Here is a 24759-nt window from a genome sequence, read left to right on the forward strand (position 1 = left end):
GGGGGCTTCTTAAACCCCCCGCCCCAGCCCGGCCCGCACTTCCAGAGCACCGCTCCGCCCCCGGAGGGAGAAAGACAGAGAGAGAGAGAGAGAGCGCGGCGGAGGAGCCGAGGAGGCCCGCCGAGTCCCGCCAGACAGGGGCGCGAGAGAAGTTGAGAGCCGCGCAGCGCAGAGCCGCGAGTCCCGCGATCGCGCCCCGACAGCGCCTCGAGCCCGAGCCCAGCCAAGCCGGAGCCCAGCCGGCAGCGCAGCCCCCGCCCCAGCCCGCGCCAGCATGATGAACAACAGCGGCTACTCCGAGGCCCCCGGCCTCGGCCTGGGCGACGAGGCGGACGACATGCCGTCCACGGAGAAGGACCTGGCGGAGGACGCGCCGTGGAAGAAGATCCAGCAGAACACTTTCACGCGCTGGTGCAACGAGCACCTCAAGTGCGTGGGCAAGCGCCTGACCGACCTGCAGCGCGACCTCAGCGACGGGCTGCGCCTCATCGCGCTGCTCGAGGTGCTCAGCCAGAAACGCATGTACCGCAAGTTCCACCCGCGCCCCAACTTCCGCCAGATGAAGCTGGAGAACGTGTCCGTGGCCCTCGAGTTCCTCGAGCGCGAGCACATCAAGCTCGTGTCCATCGGTCAGTGCGGGCGGGGAGGGGGAAGTGCCCCGAGGAGGGGCTGGCCCACGGGGACAGAGGACTCAGGTGCTGGGTGGGCGCGCGGGGAGCCGAGAGAGGGCCGAGAGAGCCCCGGCGCCGGGAGAGGACCCTGTCCCCGCTCTCCCGCCCGCCGATGCACGCCCCCTCGGGTCCTGCCTTCGCACCCCTCTCTGGTCGGCCGGCATCCCGAGGCGGCCCCGGGGGAGTCCAGACCCGACAGTTTCTGAGCCCTCCAGCTTCAGCCTCCCTCGCACACTCTCACCAACCCGCCTCTCCCCTTCGTCCCCTTTCCTGCCACCCGTACCCCCAGCCCAGGCTTGAGAGGACTGGGCCAATGCCCATTACTGATTCCCGGGGGCACCTCCCCCCAAACAAAGCAAATGGCTTCCCAGCCTCCCAGCACCTCCACCGGGGAGGAGCGGCTGAAGGCGGGTCCCAATCGCTGCCCGATCCCAGGGAGCAGGGGGAGAGCTAGTGGCCGGGCGGGCGCGGGGCCCGGGTCCCCCGCGGGCATATGTTCTCGGCGTCTGGGTTCAGGCCCAGGGGCCAGGGCCGGCAGGGCCCAGCCTCGGAAACCTAAAAAGGCTCTGAGCGAGATCCGAGAGCCTTAACCCCTGCCTGTCCTCTACCAGCTTCAGCCGGCCGGGGAGGGGGCTCCCTCCGTCCACGCCCGGCCCCCGCCCACCCCCTAAGCCCCGATTGGCTGCAGCTCAAACGGCCTGGGCTGAGGGGAGGGAGGGAAGGCCTGAAAAAGGGAGGAAGTCATTGAGTGTAACCAGATTTGGAAGGTGTGTCAGCGCTGGGTGGGGGTGGGGAGGCACCCCAGGCTTGGGAGCTGGGGAACCCGGGATGGGCTCTGAGAGGGTAGGAGCTGGCCCTCCCCTCACCGCCCTGCCGTCATCCCTGCAGGCCGGGGGCCTGGGGCAGAGCCCTACCCCTGTGGCGAGCTCCTAAGAGCCCTGATGGGATTTGCAGGAAAGGGCCCCTCGGCGGGGTGCACCCCAGGGCCGCAGGAGGGGAGTTTCACAGGGCGTCCGGTGCCCCCCAGGCTGCCCCAGAGACTTCTTCAGATGATGGAAGGTCTGTCCACCTCCACTCTCCCTCGGGGCATCTCTAGGCCTCCGGAATTAGCAGCTGAGCTCAGTCCGGGGCCCTTTGCCCCGGCCAGTCCCCTCTCTAGGCCTTACCCCCTCCTGCCCCAATACTGACCCCCACCCCACCCGCTCTGGCCTGGAAATAGCCCTGCCGCTGTGACACAGCAGATGTCTCTGAGCTTTCCAGAAGGACAAGCCTGAGGACAGGGCGTGGGGAGGGGCGCCGGTGTGTGTAGTGGGAGTGAGGGCTGCTTGAGAGCGCGTGGGGTTGCCGGGGGCCAGGGTCAGAGAGGAGTCAGCCCTGGGCCTGTCAGCCCCCGGCAGCTGGGATTTCACCGACTGGACTGACGGTCCCAGGTGGGGTCTCGAGGGGAGAGCTTGGGGCCTCAACAAGGCTTCGTAGGAAATGGCTCAGCCTTCCCCTCCCCTCCCCGCTGCAGGGCGCTCGGCCCCTCTCCAGGCCTCGTCCTTCCTGAGAGCACACCTCTCCCCTCCCCCATGGTGGTGCCTGGCTCCGGCCCCTTTGGCTCAACTGTGTGTGGAGAGGCCGTCTCAGAACAGAGGGGGAAGAAGCAAAAGCTGGTTTGGGGGCGGGAGGGAACCCTCCTTTCCCGTTCCTGCAGGGAATTGTTCCCCATTTGGGCCAAGTGGCTCGCTCCCGCCGCCGGATGAGATAAGCTGTCAGCAATTCAGCTGCTGGGGCCTGAGGCTGAGGCTGGATGGGAGGGGGCACAGGCGGCAGGGGCTGCCCAACCTGGAGAAGTTGTAACGGGTGGTTCCCCGCCAGGCGGGCATCGTGCTTCCTCTGGTTTCCTCTGTCCCGCTGAGTGGTAGGAAGGGGTTGGGGCAGGGGCCGTCTCTGGGCATCGTCTCAGGACTGAATCTGGGCGCCTGGGAGGAGGTCAGAACAGCGCCCCACGCCCTTTTCTAGGAGTGGGGCGGGAGCTGGGGGTTGAGCCGTCCCCCTGAAGGAGGTAGGGGTACTCAGCCCGGGGTGGAAGGAGCTGTGTGCCCTCCTTACCCCGCCAGCCCCTCAGCCCCTCCGAACAAAGAGGCCTATGCGGCAGCTCTGTCCCGCAGCTGTTCCCCAGTTGCTATTCCTTCTCCTGGAGCCAACCACCGAGGGAGGGGCTGGAGGGGGCAGCAGCTGTCCCGGCACCTCCCTCGCTGGGCCCTCTCTTCTCCCCCTCCACTTGAGGCCTGGGGTGGCCTCAGGGACTGGCTCTGGGGCTCCTCCCACCCCTTTGGTGGCATCCCCATTGGGGTGGGAAGGAGGGAACCCGGCCTGAGCAGAGCTCCCCTCCTCTGCCTGGCCTCTGAGGGGGAGGAGGGAGAAGAAGGTCACTGCTCCTAGAGTGGGACTCTGGGCCCACCCCTCTCCTGCTGACCGGGACCACTTGCTGTCTGGCCCAGGGCCAGTTGCTGGGGAGAAACCTTTCCCTGCGGCAGATGGGATTGACGCCCCCGCTCCCCGTACCCCCGCCCCCCGCCCCAGCAGCCTCAAGGCCTCCCTCCCAGGGATCTGGCTGCAGTTTGCAAGTAGCACTCTGGGCATGCGAGCACCAGCTTTGGAGGCTGTCAGGGTTGTGAGAGGCTGTGAGGCCCTGGGTGTCAAGACTGCGAAAGTGTTGTGGGCCTGTGTGTGTTTGAGAGAGACCGCACCAAAGCACCAGGAGGCTGGGAGTGAGCGTGTCATGGAATCTGCAAGCTGCCAAACCATTGTGCTGCAGTGGAGCCAGGGGTAGAGGGGGCGGGCCTGGGGAGCTGCTGGGGAAGGAAGGATGAATCAGTGAAAGGGTGGTGGAGCCAAGGGGGCCAGAGCCCGAGGCCAGAGGGACAGAGAGACTGAGACTCCCCTCCTGGGAGCAGGTTGAGGGGGGATACTGGGGTTCCCCAGGCCTTACCCTCCAAAGGCCATCCCCCAAGATCTGGTGGGGGGCAGGAAAAGATACGTAAGGGGGCACCTTCAGCCCCACCCTTTCCCATCTCTTGGGCAACACCAGTAAACAAGGCTGATTCTCCCACCCCCTCCCAACCTCCTAAAAGCAGTGCTCCGGGAAGCTGATTGATTTCAGGCCTGCATTGTCCTTTACAAGTAAGCTGGTTTCCAATGATCTATACTCCAGGCCACTCCTGGCTCCTGGATATTTCTCTCTGGCTGTTAAAAGGGAACTAGGCCCCCCAAATCTTGGGGTACCAGTTCTGGTCCATAGTATTCCTCAAAGGAGGGGATGGGTCGAGAGCCTCGGCTGCCCCCATGTGGACTTGAGTCCACATGGGTAACATTCCCCCCGGCTCTTGTGAAATCTTACTGGTCCCTATCATTTGAAAACACGATTTGCAAGCCTTAACAGAATGTGCACTGTACCCACCCCCTCCTCCAAGAACTTTGTTCCTAAAACCTTTTATAGCGTTCAGAGTAGAATTTGGCTGGAACCAGGTTGGTCCCATTCCTCTCCAACTTCAGTTTTTAAAATATTCATTCATTCAACCAGTATTTATTGAGATTCTACTAAGTTCTAGGCTCCGAGTAGACATGAGATACAGTATCTAGAGGGAAAGAAGGCAGACAAAAGAAGTATATACTGTATGATTCTATTCATAGAAAACTCTAGAAAATGCAAACTAATCTATAGCGACCAAGAGCAGGTCAGTCGTTGCCTGGGAAGGAGACACCAGGAGGGGCAGGAATGATGGATCACAAAGGAAAGGAAACTTTGAGGAGGGGTGGATATGTTTATTATTTTGATTTGTGGTGATGGCTTTGTGGGTATATACGTGTCAAAACTTATCCAGTTGTACTTTCTAATAAGTAGTTTATTGTACATCAAGCGTACCTCATTAAAACTGTTTAAAAAAAGAAAAAGAAAGGAAACGAAACAAAACAGTGTCTGCCCCCGAGAGCCTTACAATCTTGCATAACTGCATGGATGCCTATAGCCTGCTAGGAGGCTCGCACAAGTGCCGTGCAAGAGGTGAAACTACACGCTGAAGGAACACATTGGGAGGCAGCCTCATTCTGAAGGGAGAGGAGGGGTCCATCAAGGGCCGGGCCTCACAGGATGGAAAATTTGGTAGTCAGAGAAGGAGTAGGTCCTGACCCAGCGCTCAAGCAGCAGCCTCAGGACCTGGGCGGGGGAGGGGAGGGCACCGTGCTAGAAGTGGAGCCCTCCCGAGCCCAGATCGCCTCTCCGCTCCGCAGACAGCAAGGCTATCGTAGATGGGAACCTGAAGCTGATCCTGGGCCTGATCTGGACACTGATCCTGCATTACTCCATCTCCATGCCCATGTGGGAGGATGAGGATGATGAGGATGCCCGAAAGCAGACACCCAAGCAGCGTCTACTCGGCTGGATCCAGAACAAGGTGCCCCAGCTGCCCATCACCAACTTCAACCGTGACTGGCAGGATGGCAAAGCTCTGGGCGCCCTGGTGGACAACTGTGCCCCTGGTAAGTGGGCCGGCGGCACACCATGGATCCTTGAGCCCGGAAGGGGGGCTGGGATGAGCTGGTGATGCCGAGGCTTGTGTTTGTCAGAACACATGTCCCAGGGTTGGGGGATCGGGACCCCCTGCCCCAGCTGAGAATCACTGCTGGAGTTAGACCCTTCCTGATGAGTTGCCAGATCCTGCAGTGGCAGGAAAAGGGTTTACAGGCCAGGACACTGGGGTTCAGAAAAGGCCAGTGACTTGTCCAAGATCACACAGCTTATCTGTGGCAGAACTGAACCAGAGCCCAGGGCCTCAACTCCCTGCTTCCTACTTTGCCACATGGGTGTCATTTCTGCTCAGCCAGCAGAAAGCAAATGTGGTGGGACTCTGGCTTTCCAAAGAAGGCCAGGACTTAGACCCAGAGAAGGCTGTTCTTTGTGAGCCCCTGGGACAGCGTTGAGAAGGGGTTGAAGCCCAGGATGATGTGGGCTGAGGCTGATGTGACACTGCCCAGTGGCAGGTGACCCAGCCCTGCCCTCTGTCGATGTAGGCCCTGGCCTGCTCAGGTGGGGGCAGCTGAGGGCCCATGAGAAGACTGAGGCATCACAGGCGAGAGCCGTACCCCTCGTGCGGCTTCCTTTCTGACCCTCATCTCCTGAGAAGATAGGTCTTCTCCACCCCTATCGGTCAGCTCTGCCTCTGGGGAGCCATGTCCCCTTGGGCGAATCCTCCCTCAGCCTGGGGTCAGCTGGGGAGCAGGGAGTGGGAGGCGGGGGCACTGGCCGCCTGGGAAGCATTCCCAGCTGCTGAGCCATTGCCCACGGCTGGTGCGGCTGCCAGCAGTGAGCTCAGCTGTTCTGGCCAGTCATGGATTCCAGCCTTTGAGCGGGCCCCCTCCCCGCCAGTGAGCAGCACCCTCCTCCTCCAGCTCTGGCTTGGACCAAGCACACCCTAACCCCTGCACCCCTTCCCAGGAGCGACCTGTGGCTGCCTCAGCATTCCTCCCATTAGAAGGGCTGGGTTCTGGGTGGCTGGAGAGAAGAACTCATCCTCTCCAAACAGGCCCTTCAGTGCCTCCATTTCCCGAAGGGGGAAGTCAGGGAGGAGAGAGAGTCTTATGCTCTGAGGCTGTTGTGGGAAGTGCCTGGAGACTTAGGACTTCAGGGCAGCTGTGAGGAGGCCTTCGAGGAGATGGGTCAGAAGCATGTGTGGGACGGGGACTGCCCACCCGGAGGCAGCTGGGATGAGGCAGGAGAGGTCTGCGAGGGATGCCCTCACAGGGGTTTGGTGTTCAGGGTCGGTGCTGGGGCCTGGTAGGCAGGAGGCCGGCTGGCAGGGCTGGTGCCAGGCTGCGTCAGCCGGGGCAGAAAGCCCTCATTGTTGGTGCTTGGAAGGGCTGCCGTGCCTCTAAACAGCGATGGGCATCCCAGCTGATGGGCTATAACATCGGGGGTCAGCAGGAACCTGGCTGATCAGGGGCCTAGGGCTGCATGGGAGGGAGTGTGAACCCACAGCCCGTGAGGGTGTTGGATGAGCAAATGCTCTGTATGCTGGCTGACTGCTTCCCCTAGTCATCGCCTCCCTCCGCCATCTATCCAGGCCTCTGTCCTGACTGGGAGGCCTGGGACCCTAACCAGCCTGTGGAGAACGCCCGGGAGGCCATGCAGCAGGCGGATGACTGGCTCGGGGTGCCCCAGGTACACTGGCAGACGGGGCGGTGGGAGAGTAAAGGGGCCAGAGGGCCAAGGGTGGAGTTGGGTCTATAAGGGTACCTGGTCAGGATGTGGGTGAGAACCGGGGTTCCTGGCTAAGGAGGGCATCCTCTAACATCCTTCCTCCTCATGGCAGGTGATTGCTCCCGAGGAGATTGTGGACCCCAATGTGGATGAGCATTCTGTCATGACCTACCTGTCCCAGTTCCCCAAGGCCAAACTCAAACCTGGTGCCCCTGTTCGCTCCAAGCAGCTGAACCCCAAGAAGGCCATTGCCTACGGACCTGGTATGTACTGAGCCCTAACAGCCCTCCCCGGGCAGCTGGGCACAGGCTAGGATGGATCTCCCTAAACTCTCTGGCTCTGCCTTCCGCCCCTCAGGCATTGAGCCCCAGGGCAACACCGTGCTGCAGCCCGCGCACTTCACCGTGCAGACAGTGGATGCTGGCGTGGGCGAGGTGCTGGTCTACATTGAGGACCCCGAGGGCCACACCGAGGAGGTATGGAGAGGCCATTGGGGGTTGGACAGGGACCGCAGGCCAACAACTGGAGTGGCCTGGAGATGGCTGCCAGAACTACCCTCTCTGCTGGAGATGGGGGACGCCTTACCATGGGGGCTGCAGGAGCTGTGGGCTCAGGAGGGGCTCTAACTGCCAATCTTTTCCCTTCCCAATAGGCAAAGGTGGTTCCCAACAACGACAAGGACCGCACCTACGCTGTCTCCTACGTGCCCAAGGTCGCCGGCTTGCACAAGGTATCTCCCTATAGGCCCCCCCCGCCCCCGTCTTCCCCATTCCATTCACATCCTTGGCTCTGCTGAATGGACCCCTGTCTCAGCTCGCACCCCGCCCCACCCCCGTGCACCGGCCACCCGCCTCCCACCCTCCTTGGCTCTGCTCTGCTCCTCCACCCCCTCTCAGAGCTGCTCTTCTCTAAAAGCTTACCTTTGGCCTCTGACCCCCAGGTGACCGTGCTCTTTGCTGGCCAGAACATCGAACGCAGCCCCTTCGAGGTGAACGTGGGCATGGCCCTGGGGGATGCCAACAAGGTGTCAGCCCGTGGTCCTGGCCTGGAGCCCATGGGCAACGTGGCCAACAAACCCACCTACTTTGACATCTACACCGCGGGTGAGGACGGCCCCCTTACACCCGACACCCCCTGACTGGGCGTGGGGCGTATGCATGGGGGCCTGGGGCAGAGTCCCAGCCAGAGGGCAGTGGTCTCAGGGTGAGGGAGCCCCAAGCAGAATGAGGGCTGATGGCCATTGTCGCAACAGGGGCCGGCACTGGTGATGTTGCCGTGGTGATCGTGGACCCGCAGGGCCGGCGAGACACAGTGGAGGTGGCCCTGGAGGACAAGGGCGACAGCACGTTCCGCTGCACGTACAGGCCTGTGATGGAGGGACCCCACACGGTGCACGTGGCCTTCGCCGGTGCCCCCATCACCCGCAGCCCTTTCCCTGTCCACGTGGCAGAAGGTAAAGGCCCTCCACCCATCTGCATGATCCCCTCCCCGACGCCAGGACACAGAGAGCGTTGCCACCGAATTCCGGTTGCCACCGAATTCCGCGCTGAGGATTTACGGGAAATGATGCACTACCTCCAGGGGCGGGTGGGGAGCCATCTGAAGGCTTAAAATGGGCAGAAGAGCAAGCCAAGGGGTGGGGTTCTCGAGAGCTCGTCTGTCCATCCCCTGCCCCCAAGGAGGCTCAGGAGGCCACAGTGAAGGATACCAGACAGGGACCACTGTGGAAGGGTTGAGGGGGAAGCGACAGGGCCACGTGGGTGGGGGGCATTTACGTGAGCACCTGTACGCCAGGCCCTCAAGCAGTGACCCCCCACTTGGTTCTCTCTTTGCCATTCAGAGCCCCTGCCGCCGCTCGCCCCCTCCGTGCCCATCGTCCACCAGGCCAGGAGAGTGGCGCCACGTTAGTACACTCCAGTGGAGGCGGGGCCGGGCATGGCCATAGCTGACTGGCCTCACCTGTGCTGTATGGCATGGCCCAAGCGGTGTGGAATCGCCCCCCCCCTCTGTGGCATTCTGTGACAGGCCCCAAGTTCTGCGCCTTTGCCTATGTTCTGTGGCAGATCTAGTTTCTTTGCCACTTGCCTGATGATTTCCGTGATATGAGACCTCCGTTCTGTGCCATTGCCTGTGTTCCGTGGCAGGCTCCGGGTTCCGTGCCGTTGCCTGTTCTGTGGCAGTACCCGGATTCTCTGCCATTGTCTGTGTTCCGTGGCAGGCCTGGAGTATATGTCGTTGCTTGTTTGGTGGCAGCCCGTGGGTTCCATGCCATTTTATGGGTTCCGTGGCAGGCTGAGATCACTGTTCTTCGGCCTGTGTTCAGTAGCAAAGTCTGGGTTCATTGCCACTAGCAGTGTTCTGTGGCAGGCTGACTTTCACGCATTGCCTGGGATCTGTGGCAGGCTTCCGGTTATATGCATATCTCTTGTTCCATGGTGTTGCTGAGTGTTTTGTGGCATGACTTAGTTCCTAAAGCTGCTATGGTGGCTCTGAGAAGGCTCAGATGGCTCTAGGTGGGTGGCCTTGGGGTAGGTGAAAGGTCCTTCCCTGTCTCTCTTTGCTACAGTCTCTGCTCAGGCTCTGCCCTGCCTGTGTCCCAAGCGACACTGACTCCAAGGAGCCTGGTGGGGAGGGTTTCTTGTGAGCAGCCTGATGAGGGGGGCTGGGGGCACCGTGGCCAGCTCCCTGCCCAGCATGGTCTCGGCAGCCATGGTTGTGTCGGGGGCACCAGGGAGCACGGGGGAGGGTTGCATGAGGCCATGGCCTGTGCCTGGGGGGCGTCAGGAGGACTGTGCACAGGGAGGTGGGGGATGAGAGGTGAGGGCTGAGGCTCTGTCTAGGGCCCCTTGGCGCCCCCAGCCTCACCTCTCTTCTCTCTCCCAGCCTGTAACCCCAACGCCTGCCGCGCCTCTGGGCGGGGCCTGCAGCCCAAGGGCGTGCGTGTCAAAGAGGTGGCTGACTTCAAGGTGTTCACCAAGGGTGCTGGCAGCGGGGAGCTCAAGGTCACAGTCAAGGGACCAAGTGAGTGCCAGGGGGCCGTGGTGGGAGTCGGGGCACAGGGGGGAAATACAGCCAGTGGTTCTGAGCCCCTGAGGGCAGTGATGGTCAGCACCACGCCCCCCCAGGGGGCTCCAAAGAGACACTGACCGGAGGCTCCCTGGGACCTTAGGCACATTGTCTGACCTCTGCCTCCGTCTCCCAGTGTGCAAGCTGGGAATGCTGCTCTCGCCGGTGTGCTGCCCTGGGCTGTCACACAGTGCCTACCAGCAGCAGTGTCCTCAGGCTGGACCTGGGTCCCAGGAGTCCCGGAGGGGACTGAGCAGCTGGGACTCGCAGAGCATTGACCCTCCACTTCCCACACCTCCCCAGAAGGCACAGAGGAGCCGGTGAAGGTGCGGGAGGCTGGGGACGGTGTGTTCGAGTGCGAGTACTACCCCGTGGTGCCTGGCAAGTACGTGGTGACCATCACATGGGGCGGCTATGCCATTCCCCGCAGGTAAGCACCATGCGGCCCCCGCGCCTCCAGGTCTGGGCCCTCAGAGGGTGGGAGAGGGAGGCGGGCTGCCTGGGACTCTGAGGGAAGGGAGGGGGACGAGTACCTCTGGTGGGGGCAGCTCCCGGCATGGACACCAGCTCCCTCTTTGCCCAGCCCCTTTGAGGTGCAGGTGAGCCCAGAGGCAGGAGTGCAGAAGGTGCGGGCCTGGGGTCCCGGCTTGGAAACTGGCCAGGTGGGCAAGTCAGCTGACTTTGTGGTGGAGGCCATTGGCACAGAGGTGGGGACGCTGGGTAAGTGGCTGGGGTGGTGACAGGTGGGAAGTGGGGGGAGTGGTGTGATGGAAGGACACTGGGGGGTGACTGGGGTCAGGAGGTGGGAGTGCTAGCGAGTGTCGAGATGAGACTGGGAGATGGGACATGGGTGATCAGGGTGGTGACGCCGGGAGAGCAATGCCCCGGGGACCTGCCTGAGTATCCAAGTTGCTTCTTGTACTCTCTGACCCTCCCCATCTTTCATCTAGGCTTCTCCATTGAGGGCCCTTCACAGGCCAAGATTGAGTGTGATGACAAGGGAGATGGCTCCTGCGACGTGCGGTACTGGCCCACAGAACCAGGGGAGTATGCCGTGCACGTCATCTGCGACGATGAGGACATTCGAGACTCGCCCTTCATTGCCCACATCCAGCCAGCTCCACCCGACTGCTTCCCGGACAAGGTGGGGGTCCCAGCTCCCGCGGGCCTGGGACAAGGTGAACAGGCCCTCCTCCAGTCCCCAACACAGCCCTCTGGTCTTGCCCCTGCGCAGGTGAAGGCCTTTGGGCCCGGCCTGGAGCCCACTGGCTGCATCGTGGACAAGCCAGCAGAGTTCACCATTGATGCCCGTGCTGCTGGCAAGGGAGACCTGAAGCTCTATGCCCAGGTGGGGTGTTGCCCCATCTCTGTGCCCCTCGCCGCTGTAGCAGGGACCCTGGGGGGGGGGGTGGGGGCAAGTTAGAGAAAGGGGCCTCCAGGCATCACAGGACTGATTCTCGTGGATCCATTAGAACTATGAAAAATTTAAAGTTTTGTGTTTTCTTATTGATGATAATCTTAAAAACATATTTTACCAAATGTATATTTTTGTACTAATAATTTGCAATTGAAAGATGATTTGACTGAGTAAGACATTGGTTTCTCACAGTGGTGTCCACTGACCCCTAGAGGTTAACGAATATGTTCTTGGGTCCAAGAGGATGATTTCTTCTTTAAAAGGTTATTTATTCAATTTTAGGAACATTGATTTAGCTGAGCGTTTCCCCTGACAACACATTTCAGAGACCTAGGCTGGGAGACCAGGCCACGCAGATGGTCTAGAGCCTGGCCTCCCTGTTCCCAGGGTGCGCCCTGGCCACCAGAGCTTGTGGCACTAGGCTCTCCGGTCTGAGGTCTGTGGCTGGGCGGGGCCTGTGAGTGGGTTGGCGGTGGGTAAGGAGGATGGCCCATGGCCAGCAGAGGGCGCTGGTGCTCTAGGAGTCCGCGGCACTCCAAGAACCTTGCTTTGGGTGACGCCCACAGGACGCAGAGGGCTGCCCCATTGACATCAAGGTCATCCCCAACGGCGATGGTACCTTCCGCTGCTCCTACGTGCCCACCAAGCCTATTAAACACACCATCATCATCTCCTGGGGAGGCGTCAACGTCCCCAAGAGCCCCTTCCGGGTATGTCCTTTGCTCCCTGCCCCATGCCCACTGCCAGGGGCCTCAGAGGGAGGGCGGAGCCTCACGCAGGAGATGTTGGCTGTCCCTGGGCCCTGTCATCGCTCCCCACCTCAAGGCCCCTGCGAAGATGCTAAAACTGGTCCTGCTAAGGCTGGGCTCAGAAGTGCTGGGGAAAGGGATAGACCTTGAGGAAGGGGCACCGTGCTGACCATCGACTCTTCCCCACAGGTAAACGTGGGAGAGGGCAGTCACCCCGAGCGGGTGAAGGTGTACGGCCCTGGCGTGGAGAAGACAGGCCTCAAGGCTAATGAGCCCACCTACTTCACGGTGGACTGCAGCGAGGCGGGGCAAGGTGCCCTGAGGACCAGGGAGTGGGGCGGGGCTGGGCGGGGCCGGGCAGGGTCTGGGTGGGAGGCGCTGGTACCCTCCACCTGGTCCCAGCTGTAGGGGGACTGGTCAAGTGCAGGAGGTCGTTGAGCCCCCCGCTCATGGCCTCGTGCCTGCCTCCTCTCAGGCGATGTAAGCATTGGCATCAAGTGTGCCCCCGGCGTGGTGGGCCCTGCAGAGGCTGACATCGACTTTGACATCATCAAGAATGACAATGACACCTTCACAGTCAAGTACACACCTCCAGGGGCCGGCCGCTACACCATCATGGTGTTGTTTGCCAACCAGGTACCCTACGCTTGGGTTTTGGTTGTCACGGGTGGCTGCACACCCCACCCTGCCCCGGCCCACATCTCAGTCAGCAGCTTAAGAGGCAGTCGTTTGGGGACAATTCTACAGCCGTTGATTGCGCACTTCCTGTGTGTAGGCAGCGTGCCTCAGAGGAAACAAAGGGCACTTTTTCAGAGACTGCTCGTGTCCACCCTGACCAAGCTTTTTCTCCCTCCAGGAGATCCCTGCCAGCCCCTTCCATATCAAGGTGGACCCATCCCATGATGCCAGCAAGGTCAAGGCTGAGGGCCCTGGGCTGAACCGCACAGGTAGGTGTCTGAGTCGGGGCTGGGCTGGGGTGGGGGTGGGGCTGGGTGGCCGCCAGCCCCTCACCACCATCTCGGGGTGACTCCCCAGGTGTGGAAGTTGGGAAGCCCACTCACTTCACGGTGCTGACCAAGGGAGCCGGCAAGGCCAAGCTGGACGTGCACTTTGCCGGGGCTGCCAAGGGAGAAGCTGTGCGAGACTTTGAAATCATCGACAACCACGACTACTCCTACACTGTCAAGTACACGGCCGTGCAGCAGGTGTGTCCGCCCCCTCCATGCTCCACCCGTCCCGGCTATGGGGTCGTGGGTCTCCTTCCTTCAGTCTCACAGGGCCCGCTCTGCATGTAGCCTCCCAGATCTTGCCCTTTCCTGCCTTCCATCCTCTCTCGCTGTGGATCTCTGAGCCTCTGGTCCACATCGGCCAAAGGCATGTCGCCAGGCTGTGCCAAGCCACCCAGGTCTGACCTCCTGTTGTACCCAATAGGGCAACATGGCAGTGACAGTGACCTATGGTGGAGACCCTGTCCCCAAGAGCCCCTTTGTGGTGAATGTGGCACCCCCGCTGGACCTCAGCAAAGTCAAAGTTCAAGGCCTCAACAGCAGTAAGTGGGGCAAGAGCTGCCCTGGGAGTGAGGAGAGCTGGGGGGGGGCAGTGGGTTGCAGTCTCTGCTCACGGTGTCCCTTGCCGTCTACACAGAGGTGGCTGTGGGACAAGAACAGGCATTTTCTGTGAACACACGAGGGGCTGGCGGTCAGGGCCAGCTGGACGTGCGGATGACCTCACCCTCCCGACGACCCATCCCCTGCAAGCTGGAGCCTGGGGGTGGAGCTGAAGCCCAGGCTGTGCGCTACATGCCCCCTGAGGAGGGGCCCTACAAGGTGGATATCACCTACGATGGTCACCCGGTGCCTGGCAGCCCCTTCGCCGTGGAGGGTGTCCTGCCCCCTGACCCCTCCAAGGTGAGGAAATAGGGGCTGGTGGGAGCTGGGAGTTGGGGGCTTCTAGCGAAGATGGGTAAGTCACAGGGGCAGAGGCCAGAGGGCCTTACGTCCTGGAGTGAGCATAGCCGGGGACCCAGGGCCGAGGCAGTCCCCCACCTCAGGACCTGCCTTTGAGACTGCTTAGTGTTTTTTTGGTTTTGATTTTTGTATTTTTATTGAAGTATAGTTGATTTATAATGTTGTGTTCATTACTGCTGTACAACAAAGTGATTCAGTTACACATGTATGTACATACTTTTTTTTAATGTTCTTTTCCATTATGGTTGGTCGTAGGATTTTTTTTTTTTTTTTGGCTGCACTGAGCAGCATGTGGGATCTTAGGTCCCCGACCAGGGATCAAACCTGTGCCCCCTGCAGTGGAAGCACAGTGTCCTAACCACTGGATGGACAGGGAAGTCCCTGTCACAGGTTATTGAATATAGTGCTCTGTGCTATACAGTAGAACCTTGTTGTTTATCCATCCTACATATAAAAGCTTATATCGAGACAGCTCAGCTATTAAAAGCCTGGCCTTGGATCCGACCTGGGCTTCAATCCCAGGTCCACCAGCTGCGACAAATTATTTAATCTCTCTACCTGCGTTTCCTCGCCTGGAATTGTTATAAGGACTCAGCCTGTGGTAGCTGCTACAATTGAAAGCGCTTAGCTGATTTGAGAGCCACGAAGGCCTCGTGGGCGAGGTCAGGTGTAGGTAATCCACACACCTGTTCCTTCTTTTAGGTCTGTGCTTACGGCCCTGGTCTCAAGGGCGGGCTGGTAGGCACGCCAGCGCCCTTCTCCATCGACACCAAGGGGGCGGGCACGGGTGGCCTGGGGCTGACCGTCGAGGGCCCCTGCGAGGCCAAGATCGAGTGCCAGGACAATGGCGATGGCTCGTGTGCTGTCAGCTACCTGCCCACGGAGCCGGGCGAGTACACCATCAACATCCTGTTTGCCGAAGCCCACATCCCCGGCTCGCCCTTCAAGGCTACCATCCGGCCCGTGTTCGACCCGAGCAAGGTGCGGGCCAGTGGTCCAGGCCTGGAGCGCGGCAAGGCTGGCGAGGCAGCCACCTTCACTGTGGACTGCTCGGAGGCGGGCGAGGCTGAGCTGACCATCGAGATCCTGTCGGACGCCGGCGTCAAGGCCGAGGTGCTGATCCACAACAATGCCGACGGCACCTACCACATCACCTACAGCCCCGCCTTCCCCGGCACCTACACCATTACCATCAAGTATGGCGGGCACCCCGTACCCAAATTCCCCACCCGCGTCCATGTGCAGCCCGCTGTCGACACCAGTGGAGTCAAGGTCTCGGGACCCGGTGTGGAGCCCCACGGTGAGTGAGAGAGGAGCCTGGAGCTGGTCGCATCGCCAGTCAGGGAGGGAGGGAAGCGGGGCTGAGGGCTTGTGGGGGGGGGAGGGAGGGCTTTGGGGCAGCGCTGAGTCTTTAGGGCTCAGATAGCCCAGAAGAAGGCGCCTGAGCCAAAGGCAGGACGCGGAGCTTCACCTCCGGTCTTGTGGCAAAATTGCATTTTCCTGGGGAGATTCGCAACTTGCATCAGCTGATCTGAGAAAGCTAAGAACCTTGCTCTCCATGGTACAGAGGGAAAGCTTTGGGGTTGAGGGTGACAAGAGTCAGGAGACAGTTCAGCTCAGCTCGGTGACTGTGAGTTACCATCTGCTGGGGGCCAGACCCTGGGCTAGGCACGGCGGGGTGTGCAGAGGAACCTAAGACCCAGACCCGCCCTCAAGGGGCGCACAGCCTGGTGGGGAGACTCAGGTGAACAGAGTGTCAGTATGTGGTGAGGGGAGCGAAGGCAGGGGCAGTGGGAGGCGGGGCCCGGAGCTCGGAGCTCGCAGGGCCGAGCGGGGCAGGGCTCAGGCTGGGGAGCAGCAGGTGGGGAGGAGGAGAGGCCTCAGAGTGGGGGAGGGAGGGCGCGCTGGGGTGAGCAGTTGTGTGAAGGCTGCCCCCAACCTATGCTGAGCTCTCGTCTCCTGGGAGCCAGGTGTCCTGCGTGAGGTGACCACTGAGTTCACTGTGGACGCAAGATCCTTGACAGCCACGGGTGGGAACCACGTGACGGCTCGCGTGCTCAACCCCTCGGGCGCTAAGACGGATACCTACCTGACAGACAACGGGGATGGCACCTACCGAGTGCAGTACACGGCCTACGAAGAGGGTGAGGGGCTGGGCTGAGCGGGGACGGTGGGGATCTGATGCCGGCATTTTCCGGGGTTGGGGAGGTAGGGGCCTCGCACACCCTGACTTGCACCGTGTGGCTGGCTTCCAGGAGTGCATTTGGTGGAGGTGCTGTATGATGACGTAGCTGTGCCCAAGAGCCCCTTCCGAGTGGGCGTGACTGAGGGCTGTGACCCCACTCGCGTCCGGGCCTTTGGGCCAGGCCTGGAGGGTGGCTTGGTCAACAAGGCTAACCGCTTCACTGTGGAAACGAGGTATTCCTCCCTCCGCCTTTCCTAACCTTGACCCTGATCCCAGCCACCTGGCCTCCCCCTTCACCCTTCTGTGTGTGCCTCATCCCCAGCCTATCCCCTGTCAAGGGTGCAAACCTCCCCCAGTGTCCGAACCCCTGTAGCTGGTCCCTTCTCAGCTGGGCCCCCAGCCCCCATTCAGCTTCTCCATCCCCACTCACTGGCCCTAGCGGAGCTGATATAGGGGTGTCATCTTGTAGGGGAGCTGGCACTGGGGGCCTAGGCCTAGCCATCGAGGGCCCGTCGGAAGCCAAGATGTCCTGCAAGGACAACAAGGATGGTAGTTGCACCGTGGAGTACATCCCTTTCACCCCTGGAGACTATGACGTCAACATCACCTTCGGGGGCCGGCCCATCCCAGGTGTGCACGGGGTGGGTGGGACTCAGGGAGGGCAGCAGGAGGCCTGCTCAGCGAGACAGAAACTGGAAGGAAGTCGGGTGTGGGGACTCATCCCTAGAGCAGGAAAGCCCCGAGCCCAGCCGGTAGGGAGGACGTGGAGCAGGCAGGCGCTGCGGTCACGGCCAAGAGGCAGGGCGGTGCGTGCAGTTCGTTCCCAGAGGTCCAGCACTGGTGTCTTGGCCCTTTGTCTGGAGCGCCAGACCTCGTGGTTTCGGTCACTCAGACACAGTGCAAGCCTCTGTCGCTGGCTCAGCAAGGACAGCCTCTCACACCCTCTCCCTCTCACTGTCTGCAAAGCAAGGAACCCCCCTGCCCTCCTGCATGGTCGAGTTGCTCAGGGCAGGGGTAGGGGTGGGGAGGGCGGGGTTATGTCTTCAATTATCACATAACTCGGGCCTGCTGAAATTGGACATTTCTCTTCCTTATCTACTTTCACGCTGGCAAAAATGCATTTTGTTACAGATACTCCACTTTTAACATTTTATTAATTTAGGAAGGCCTTCTTCCAGGCTTGTGGTCTAAATAAGTGGATTTGCCCAGCCGCAGTCCGTAGCCAAGCAGCCAAGCTTATTTTCCTTGTTTACATTTTCTTAGCAAGTCTCTAAGCGTTTGCACCTTTGGTCTGGTCTCCCTGGGGCATTTCAAAGGCAAGGAAGGCGTCGTCCTCCTCCTCCTCGTTCGTCGGTGTCAGGTAGACCCTCCTGGGCAGGTGGGTAGGGGCTGATGTCCCTCTCCTTGCAGGGAGTCCATTCCGGGTGCCAGTGAAGGATGTGGTGGACCCTGGGAAGGTGAAGTGCTCCGGCCCAGGGCTGGGAGCCGGTGTCAGGGCCCGGGTACCCCAGACCTTCAAGGTGGACTGCAGCCAAGCTGGCCGGGCCGCCCTGCAGGTGGCCGTGCTGAGCCCCACAGGTATGGAATGTCTGGGGCAGGGTGGAGGGAGGCAGAAGTGATGCCAAGAGGCTTTGCTGACCCTGCTCCCCTTGCCCAGGTGTGGCTGAGCCTGTGGAGGTGCGTGACAATGGAGATGGCACCCATACCGTGCACTACACCCCAGCCACCGACGGGCCCTACACAGTCGCTGTCAAGTATGCCGACCAGGAGGTGCCACGCAGGTGAGGCCCAGCTTTGGGCTCCTGTGCTGTGCTGAGCTCTGGGGAGCTCCCACCGGGGCCGCACCTGCAGGGCCACTGCAGGGCCCTGGAAACACCCCTCCTACTTGTCTTCGCCTCATCCCATCTCTGCTGCCCCATCCCGCTCTTCCTCAGGGCCCCCTGCCTGTCTCCACCCTGGAGGTGGCACAGCCCCAGGGGCTCTCCTCTGGCTGGGCTGTCCCTCCATGTAGATACAAAATTTACAAAATTAGTGCCTTGGGAAAAGGCACCATGTAGCTACAAAAAGGTGCGAGAGGGCAGCCTCCTGCATCCTCCTCTTTAAACAATTCACGGCATCTTCCTGGAGAATGGAGAAGAAATGCTCAGGCTTTGTCAGGGGCACAGCTGTGTGACCCTCCCCCAGACTCAGGCTGTGACCTGGTCCCTCCTCCCTGCCAGGAGTCATCTCCCCTGCTCATGAATGTGGGGAGGACTCCAGGCCCCAAACGAGACGGGATTCCCTTTGCCCCAGAGCTTGAGCCAACTGTCCATCCCTTCTGCCCCTCAAGCCCCTTCAAGATCAAGGTGCTTCCAGCCCACGATGCCAGCAAGGTGCGGGCCAGTGGCCCCGGGCTCAATGCCTCTGGCATCCCTGCCAGCCTGCCTGTGGAGTTCACCATCGATGCCCGGGATGCTGGGGAGGGCTTGCTCACTGTCCAGATCCTGGTGAGTCCATGTGCCGCCCCCCTCTCAGCTGAGGCTCTGGGCACAGGCTGGCCTTGACCTCTGTTCCTCCCCCAGGACCCTGAGGGTAAGCCCAAGAAGGCCAACATCCGAGACAATGGGGATGGCACGTACACCGTGTCCTACCTCCCGGACATGAGTGGCCGGTACACCATCACCATCAAGTATGGCGGCGATGAGATCCCCTACTCGCCCTTCCGCATCCACGCCCTGCCCACTGGGGACGCCAGCAAGTGCCTGGTCACAGGTGGGCACTCACCCCGCCTCCCCTGCCCCTCCCCCTCCCCCACCCCCACCCCCCCATCCTGAGCACTGCGTGGCTTACACTCTTCTCCATTTCCAGTGTCCATCGGAGGCCACGGCCTGGGTGAGTGCCCCTTCTCCTCTCTTTCTGCTGTGGGCTGAGGTGGTGGGAGAGTGGGGAACTGTGGGGGGCTGGGCACAGGCCCGCGGACCCCTGACCAGACATTCCTGTGTGGCAGGTGCCTGCCTGGGCCCCCGCATCCAGATTGGGGAGGAGACGGTGATCACGGTGGACGCCAAGGCAGCAGGCAAGGGGAAGGTGACGTGCACGGTGTCCACGCCGGATGGGGCAGAGCTTGACGTGGATGTGGTTGAGAACCACGACGGCACCTTCGACATCTACTACACAGCGCCCAAGCCGGGCAAGTACGTCATCACCATCCGCTTTGGAGGCGAGCACGTCCCCAACAGTCCCTTCCACGTGCTGGTAAGCTCCGCGGCCACAGTGGGACTAGGGCGGCTGGGGAGGTGGGCCGGGCCCTCTTAGTGGTAGCAGGGGATCCCAGAACCTGTCCCCACATCTGATGGATCAGGGACCCAGAGTGCCCCAGAGTCGAGTCTTTGCTTTCCCTGCAGCCTCCCAACCCAGGAGGTGAGCACAGCCCTGCTTCTGGCCCCCTCTGGTGGTTGGTCAGCTCTCTCTGGTGGAACTTGCCGTGTTCCTTCTGACCCCCGGGCCCACTGTCCCTGTACATCTCCCCAGGGTGGCCCTGCAGGACGATGAAGCCCTCCAGAGGGTAGAGCACCCAAGATATCCATCCTGCCCTGTGGGTAGCCCGGGACTTCAGGTCCCTGGGCCATTCTCTGCGTCAGCTCGTGGTCACTCGAGCTGGCGTGTACCGGCTTGCTGTGTCCTGTGCCCTCCCGCGCCTGGCTTCCCAGGCGTGAGACTCCATGCCCCGCGTGGAGGAGCCCTCTGACTGAGCAGCTGCACAGGCCCAGTACCTACCCCGCACACTGGGCACTGCCACCTCCCACCCGGGCCACACCTCGCCCCCCTCCTCCTCTTCCTTCATTTCTTTTCTTCAGGGGCCAGGACTGGGGCATGGTTTGGGGTCATCTTGGGGGAGCAGGCGGGAGTCAGGCTGGGCAGACGGATCCCCAGGCTGGGCGCAGCACCTCTTCTCTTGCAGCTGACACGCCTCTCCTGCCCTCTGGCTTCACCATTAACCATCTTTTTCTTTGCTCATTTGCTCTGACTTCAGTCATGGCTCAGGCCAAGCTCCCCAGGCCTTCCCCAGCCAATGACTGTTCCCTCTCACCTGCCACAGGCCACAGAGGAGCCAGTGGTGCCCGTGGAGCCAATGGAGTCCATGCTGAGACCCTTCAACCTGGTCATCCCCTTCACTGTGCAGAAAGGGGAGCTCACAGGTACTGCCCCGGGGCCCTGAGGCATGAGGGCTCAAAGGGAGGACACCTGCGTCCAGGCCCAGAGCAGGGAAGCAAGCTACCCAGGGTCACACAGCAAGTTGGGCAGAGCTGGAACTCAGACTCCAGCTTTCTGTCTCCCAGGTCAGGGTTCATCCTGACGCTCCAGGCTGTCTCCTGGTGCCTGACCTCTGGGGTAGAAGCAGAACCACACAGGAGTGGGGGCCTGGGGCAGCAAAGGGGGTTGAGGTAGGAGAAACTGGGGTCCCCCACTTAACCCTCTGCCTGGCAGGGGAGGTGCGGATGCCCTCTGGGAAGACCGCCCGGCCCAGCATCACTGACAACAAGGATGGCACCATCACGGTGAGGTACGCACCCACCGAGAAAGGCCTGCACCAGATGGGGATCAAGTATGACGGCAACCACATCCCTGGTGAGTTGGGGGCCAGGCTGGGCTTGGCTGGGCTGAGAGGAGCCCATAGTGACTTCACCCTCATCTGCCTTCTTTCAACAAATCTTTATTGAGCACCTGCTGTGTGCAGACACCATGTGAGGCCTGGGAAGTCTGGTGCCCTGGTGGGAGGCCCCTGTGGCAGAGATGCAGGGCTCAGCAGGGAGCCTGTGGGGAGGTGCGGGGGCCGAGGTGGGCTCAGGCAGCTCCTGTCCTCACTATTGACCCAGCCCCCTTTCTCCGACCACCCCCAGGGAGCCCCCTGCAGTTCTACGTGGATGCCATCAACAGCCGCCACGTCAGTGCCTATGGGCCAGGCCTGAGCCATGGCATGGTCAACAAGCCGGCCACCTTCACCATCGTCACCAAGGATGCTGGGGAAGGTGAGGGGAGCTGGGTGGGGGCAGCCAGTGCAGGGGTGAGGGCAGGACCTCTGATCTCAGCCCTTCCTCCACCCACAGGGGGTCTGTCCCTGGCCGTGGAGGGCCCGTCCAAGGCAGAGATCACCTGCAAGGACAACAAGGATGGCACCTGCACCGTGTCCTACCTCCCCACGGCGCCTGGAGACTACAGCATCATCGTGCGATTTGACGACAAGCACATTCCGGGGAGCCCCTTCACAGCCAAGATCACAGGTGGGTGGACGTGTGGGCACACAGCCTGCCACACACACCCCAGCACACAACGGATGTGCAAGCCCAGTATGTTCAAGTAAGTCACCGGGGCGTTAGGGTAGGGCCCCCTCGAGGTGGAAGAGGTCATTTTTGGATAAATGTAAGGAACACTCTATCCTCTAGAGCAGGTGAGAAACATCCAGCCACCCTTTGAAAACAAATCTTGTTGAGTTTTTTAAGTCAGGGTACTGATAATCCCTTTTGATAGATGAGGAAGCCAGCAGGCCCAGAGGGGCTAAGCAACTTGATCAGAGCCACACAGCGGGAAAGGGCTATGGGCTGTCTGGCCCAGTCTAGTTTTTTGGTTCCATGCAATCACGTGACTCAGGATTTACATTCGTGTAAATTAGGGATTTAACCCATTCAGGACTGGGGCATCCCCAGGGGAGCTGGGTGTGAATGGAGACTGCGCTCTCCCTGGTCTCTCTGTGCCTCTGGGTGGTCCCCAGACTCTGTTGAGTCCAGCAGGGGCTGCCAGGAAGTCTCCTGATCTCCATGAGGGCAGGGCCTGCCTGGAGTCACACTGCCTGACATGCCAACTCTCCCCCAGGTGATGACTCAATGAGGACGTCACAGCTGAACGTGGGCACCTCCACGGATGTGTCACTGAAGATCACCGAGAGTGACCTGAGCCTGCTGACCGCCAGCATCCGCGCCCCCTCGGGCAACGAGGAGCCCTGCCTGCTGAAGCGCCTGCCCAACCGGCACATTGGTGAGCACGGGGCCACGGGAGGGGCCCGGCGGGGTGGGGGGGGCGAGGAAGGCGGGGGCAGCCGCAAAGGAACACTGCCAGGCCCAGGGCTCCATTCATGCCTGACCTCCCTCCCAACAGGCATCTCCTTCACCCCCAAGGAGGTTGGGGAGCATGTGGTGAGCGTGCGCAAGAGCGGCAAGCACGTCACCAACAGCCCCTTCAAGATCCTGGTGGGACCGTCTGAGATCGGGGATGCCAGCAAGGTGCGGGTCTGGGGCAAGGGCCTGTCCGAGGGACACACGTTCCAGGTGGCGGAGTTCATCGTGGACACTCGTAATGCAGGTGCTTCTTGCCCCAGAGACCCCTCATTTCAGCTTGTGCCGCCAGTGACGACTAGTCCTTTCCTGCCCCGTGCCCCTTGGCCGTACACTCCTCCCTGAACTTCCTGGCCCAGTCTCTGCTGAGATTCACATTCTGGGGCCCCTTTGGGGAGAGTGATGTCCCCATGTCACTTCTCCCATGTTTCAGAGAAAGCTCAGCTTTACTGAGTTTGGCTCTCCGTTGCTCACTAGAACCCAAGAGGCCTGCCTTAGGAATTTTCCAGACTACCTATCCCCGACCCTCTGGGTCAGTGCCTGGCTCACCCCTTCTCCTCCTGCTGAGGCATCTTTTGTTAGTGGTTGATACACCTTGGGTGCCTGTTCCGGACAGAGCCTGTAGTTTGGGGAGGGGAGAGCAGAACAGCAGTGGGGACTGAGGGAGACGTGTCCCTTGTTCCCTGCTAGGTTATGGGGGCCTGGGGCTGAGTATTGAAGGCCCTAGCAAGGTGGACATCAACTGTGAGGATATGGAGGACGGCACATGCAAAGTTACCTACTGCCCCACGGAACCGGGCACCTACATCATCAACATCAAGTTTGCCGACAAGCACGTGCCTGGTAAGGCGCTGAGCTGCTGCTGGGACAGGCCAAGAGGCCAGCGACGAGTGATCTGAGACGCCCGACCCTCCCTTTCTCCCCTACAGGAAGCCCCTTCACGGTGAAGGTTACAGGCGAGGGCCGCATGAAGGAAAGCATCACCCGGCGCAGGCAGGCGCCGTCCATTGCCACCATCGGCAGCACCTGTGACCTCAACCTCAAGATCCCAGGTGGGAGGCAGGAGCCGGGGGGTGGGGGTGGGGGGGGGGTGGGGGCGGGAGCAGGGCAATGGGGAAGGCCCAGGGCCTGCCCCCACGGTCTCTGTCCTGCTGGCTCGTTTCTTACCTTCCTCCCCGCCTTGGGCTCCATGCGTCGCACAGGGAACTGGTTCCAGATGGTGTCGGCCCAGGAGCGCCTGACGCGCACCTTCACGCGCAGCAGCCACACGTACACCCGCACAGAGCGCACGGAGATCAGCAAGACTCGGGGCGGAGAGACCAAGCGTGAGGTGCGGGTGGAGGAGTCCACCCAGGTTGGCGGAGACCCCTTCCCCGCCGTCTTCGGGGACTTCCTGGGCCGGGAACGCCTGGGCTCTTTTGGCAGCATCACCCGGCAGCAGGAGGGTGAGCAGGGCGGGGCTGGGGTCTTCACAGGGAGGCTGGGCTCTCCGTCCCTCGGGACAAGAGGGGGCGGCTGTTGGTCTGAGTGGAGGAGGGGGTTTTACTGAGGGAGGGAGGGAAGGGCCAGGGCCAGGAGCAGCCCCCGTGTCGCCCTGACATTCCCCACCTGCTGCAGGTGAGGCCAGCTCTCAGGACATGACCGCACAGGTGACCAGCCCGTCAGGCAAGACGGAAGCCGCAGAGATCGTGGAGGGAGAGGACAGCGCGTACAGTGTGCGCTTTGTGCCCCAGGAGATGGGGCCCCACACGGTCACCGTCAAGTACCGCGGCCAGCATGTGCCAGGCAGCCCCTTTCAGTTCACCGTGGGGCCACTGGGTGAAGGCGGTGCCCATAAGGTGCGAGCTGGAGGCACAGGGCTGGAGCGAGGGGTGGCCGGCGTGCCAGGTAAGGGGCAGGGGGCCGGGGTGGGGGGCGGGGGCAGGGCAGCCACCAGGGTGGACCATGGTGCTGAGGAGCTGCCCCTGTCCCGTTTCCATCTGCAGCCGAGTTCAGCATCTGGACCCGAGAAGCGGGTGCTGGGGGCCTGTCTATTGCTGTGGAGGGTCCCAGCAAGGCGGAGATTGCATTTGAGGACCGCAAAGATGGCTCCTGTGGGGTCTCCTATGTTGTGCAGGAACCAGGTGGGTGTCCACCACGGGGCTGGGCCTGCCTGACCTTCCAGACTGGGTTTCTGCTCGCCCAGGCAGGAGATGGGGCTACTGAACCAACTCTTCACCTGGGCTGCCGCTCTTTCTCTGCCCTGTCTCCCTCCACCCCACACTCCTGGGAATGCACGTCTGTCTCCAGAGCTGAGCCCCGACCCAGGAGCTTGTTCTGGGATGAGGCCAGGGTGGAGGGGGTTCCACCCTGCTGTCCCCAGTCCTGGGGCCTG

At 61.4% G+C, this 24759-nt stretch overlaps 1 protein-coding gene across 2 annotated transcripts in view; it reads left to right on the top strand.

The window, feature by feature from the left end:
• FLNC (filamin C) overlaps positions 1-24759 on the top strand; it is a 28619-nt gene continuing 3860 nt past the window's right edge. The window contains exons 1-41 of one of the 2 annotated variants that reach the window (XM_079931304.1): positions 1-629; positions 4947-5195; positions 6776-6873; positions 7025-7175; positions 7270-7388; positions 7565-7642; positions 7853-8015; positions 8165-8365; positions 9796-9933; positions 10282-10408; positions 10562-10698; positions 10929-11122; positions 11213-11326; positions 11962-12105; positions 12334-12457; positions 12620-12780; positions 13001-13091; positions 13180-13349; positions 13576-13693; positions 13789-14051; positions 14814-15411; positions 16082-16255; positions 16367-16529; positions 16766-16926; positions 17707-17874; positions 17954-18077; positions 18626-18782; positions 18858-19047; positions 19144-19167; positions 19283-19530; positions 20375-20474; positions 20764-20904; positions 21177-21305; positions 21384-21557; positions 22147-22308; positions 22429-22632; positions 23076-23228; positions 23315-23437; positions 23588-23830; positions 24003-24272; positions 24371-24508. In XM_079931304.1, the coding sequence (XP_079787430.1) occupies positions 275-629; positions 4947-5195; positions 6776-6873; positions 7025-7175; positions 7270-7388; positions 7565-7642; positions 7853-8015; positions 8165-8365; positions 9796-9933; positions 10282-10408; positions 10562-10698; positions 10929-11122; positions 11213-11326; positions 11962-12105; positions 12334-12457; positions 12620-12780; positions 13001-13091; positions 13180-13349; positions 13576-13693; positions 13789-14051; positions 14814-15411; positions 16082-16255; positions 16367-16529; positions 16766-16926; positions 17707-17874; positions 17954-18077; positions 18626-18782; positions 18858-19047; positions 19144-19167; positions 19283-19530; positions 20375-20474; positions 20764-20904; positions 21177-21305; positions 21384-21557; positions 22147-22308; positions 22429-22632; positions 23076-23228; positions 23315-23437; positions 23588-23830; positions 24003-24272; positions 24371-24508 (7039 nt within the window). In that variant the 5' untranslated portion in view covers positions 1-274. Of the gene's footprint in view, positions 630-4946; positions 5196-6775; positions 6874-7024; positions 7176-7269; positions 7389-7564; positions 7643-7852; positions 8016-8164; positions 8366-9795; positions 9934-10281; positions 10409-10561; positions 10699-10928; positions 11123-11212; positions 11327-11961; positions 12106-12333; positions 12458-12619; positions 12781-13000; positions 13092-13179; positions 13350-13575; positions 13694-13788; positions 14052-14813; positions 15412-16081; positions 16256-16366; positions 16530-16765; positions 16927-17706; positions 17875-17953; positions 18078-18625; positions 18783-18857; positions 19048-19143; positions 19168-19282; positions 19531-20374; positions 20475-20763; positions 20905-21176; positions 21558-22146; positions 22309-22428; positions 22633-23075; positions 23229-23314; positions 23438-23587; positions 23831-24002; positions 24273-24370; positions 24509-24759 lie in introns of both variants that reach the window. The other variant, XM_079931303.1, reaches the window with a different exon arrangement.

Source organism: Stenella coeruleoalba (genome assembly GCF_951394435.1).
Source record: "Stenella coeruleoalba genome assembly, chromosome: 9".
Taxonomy (NCBI): Eukaryota; Metazoa; Chordata; class Mammalia; order Artiodactyla; family Delphinidae; genus Stenella; species Stenella coeruleoalba.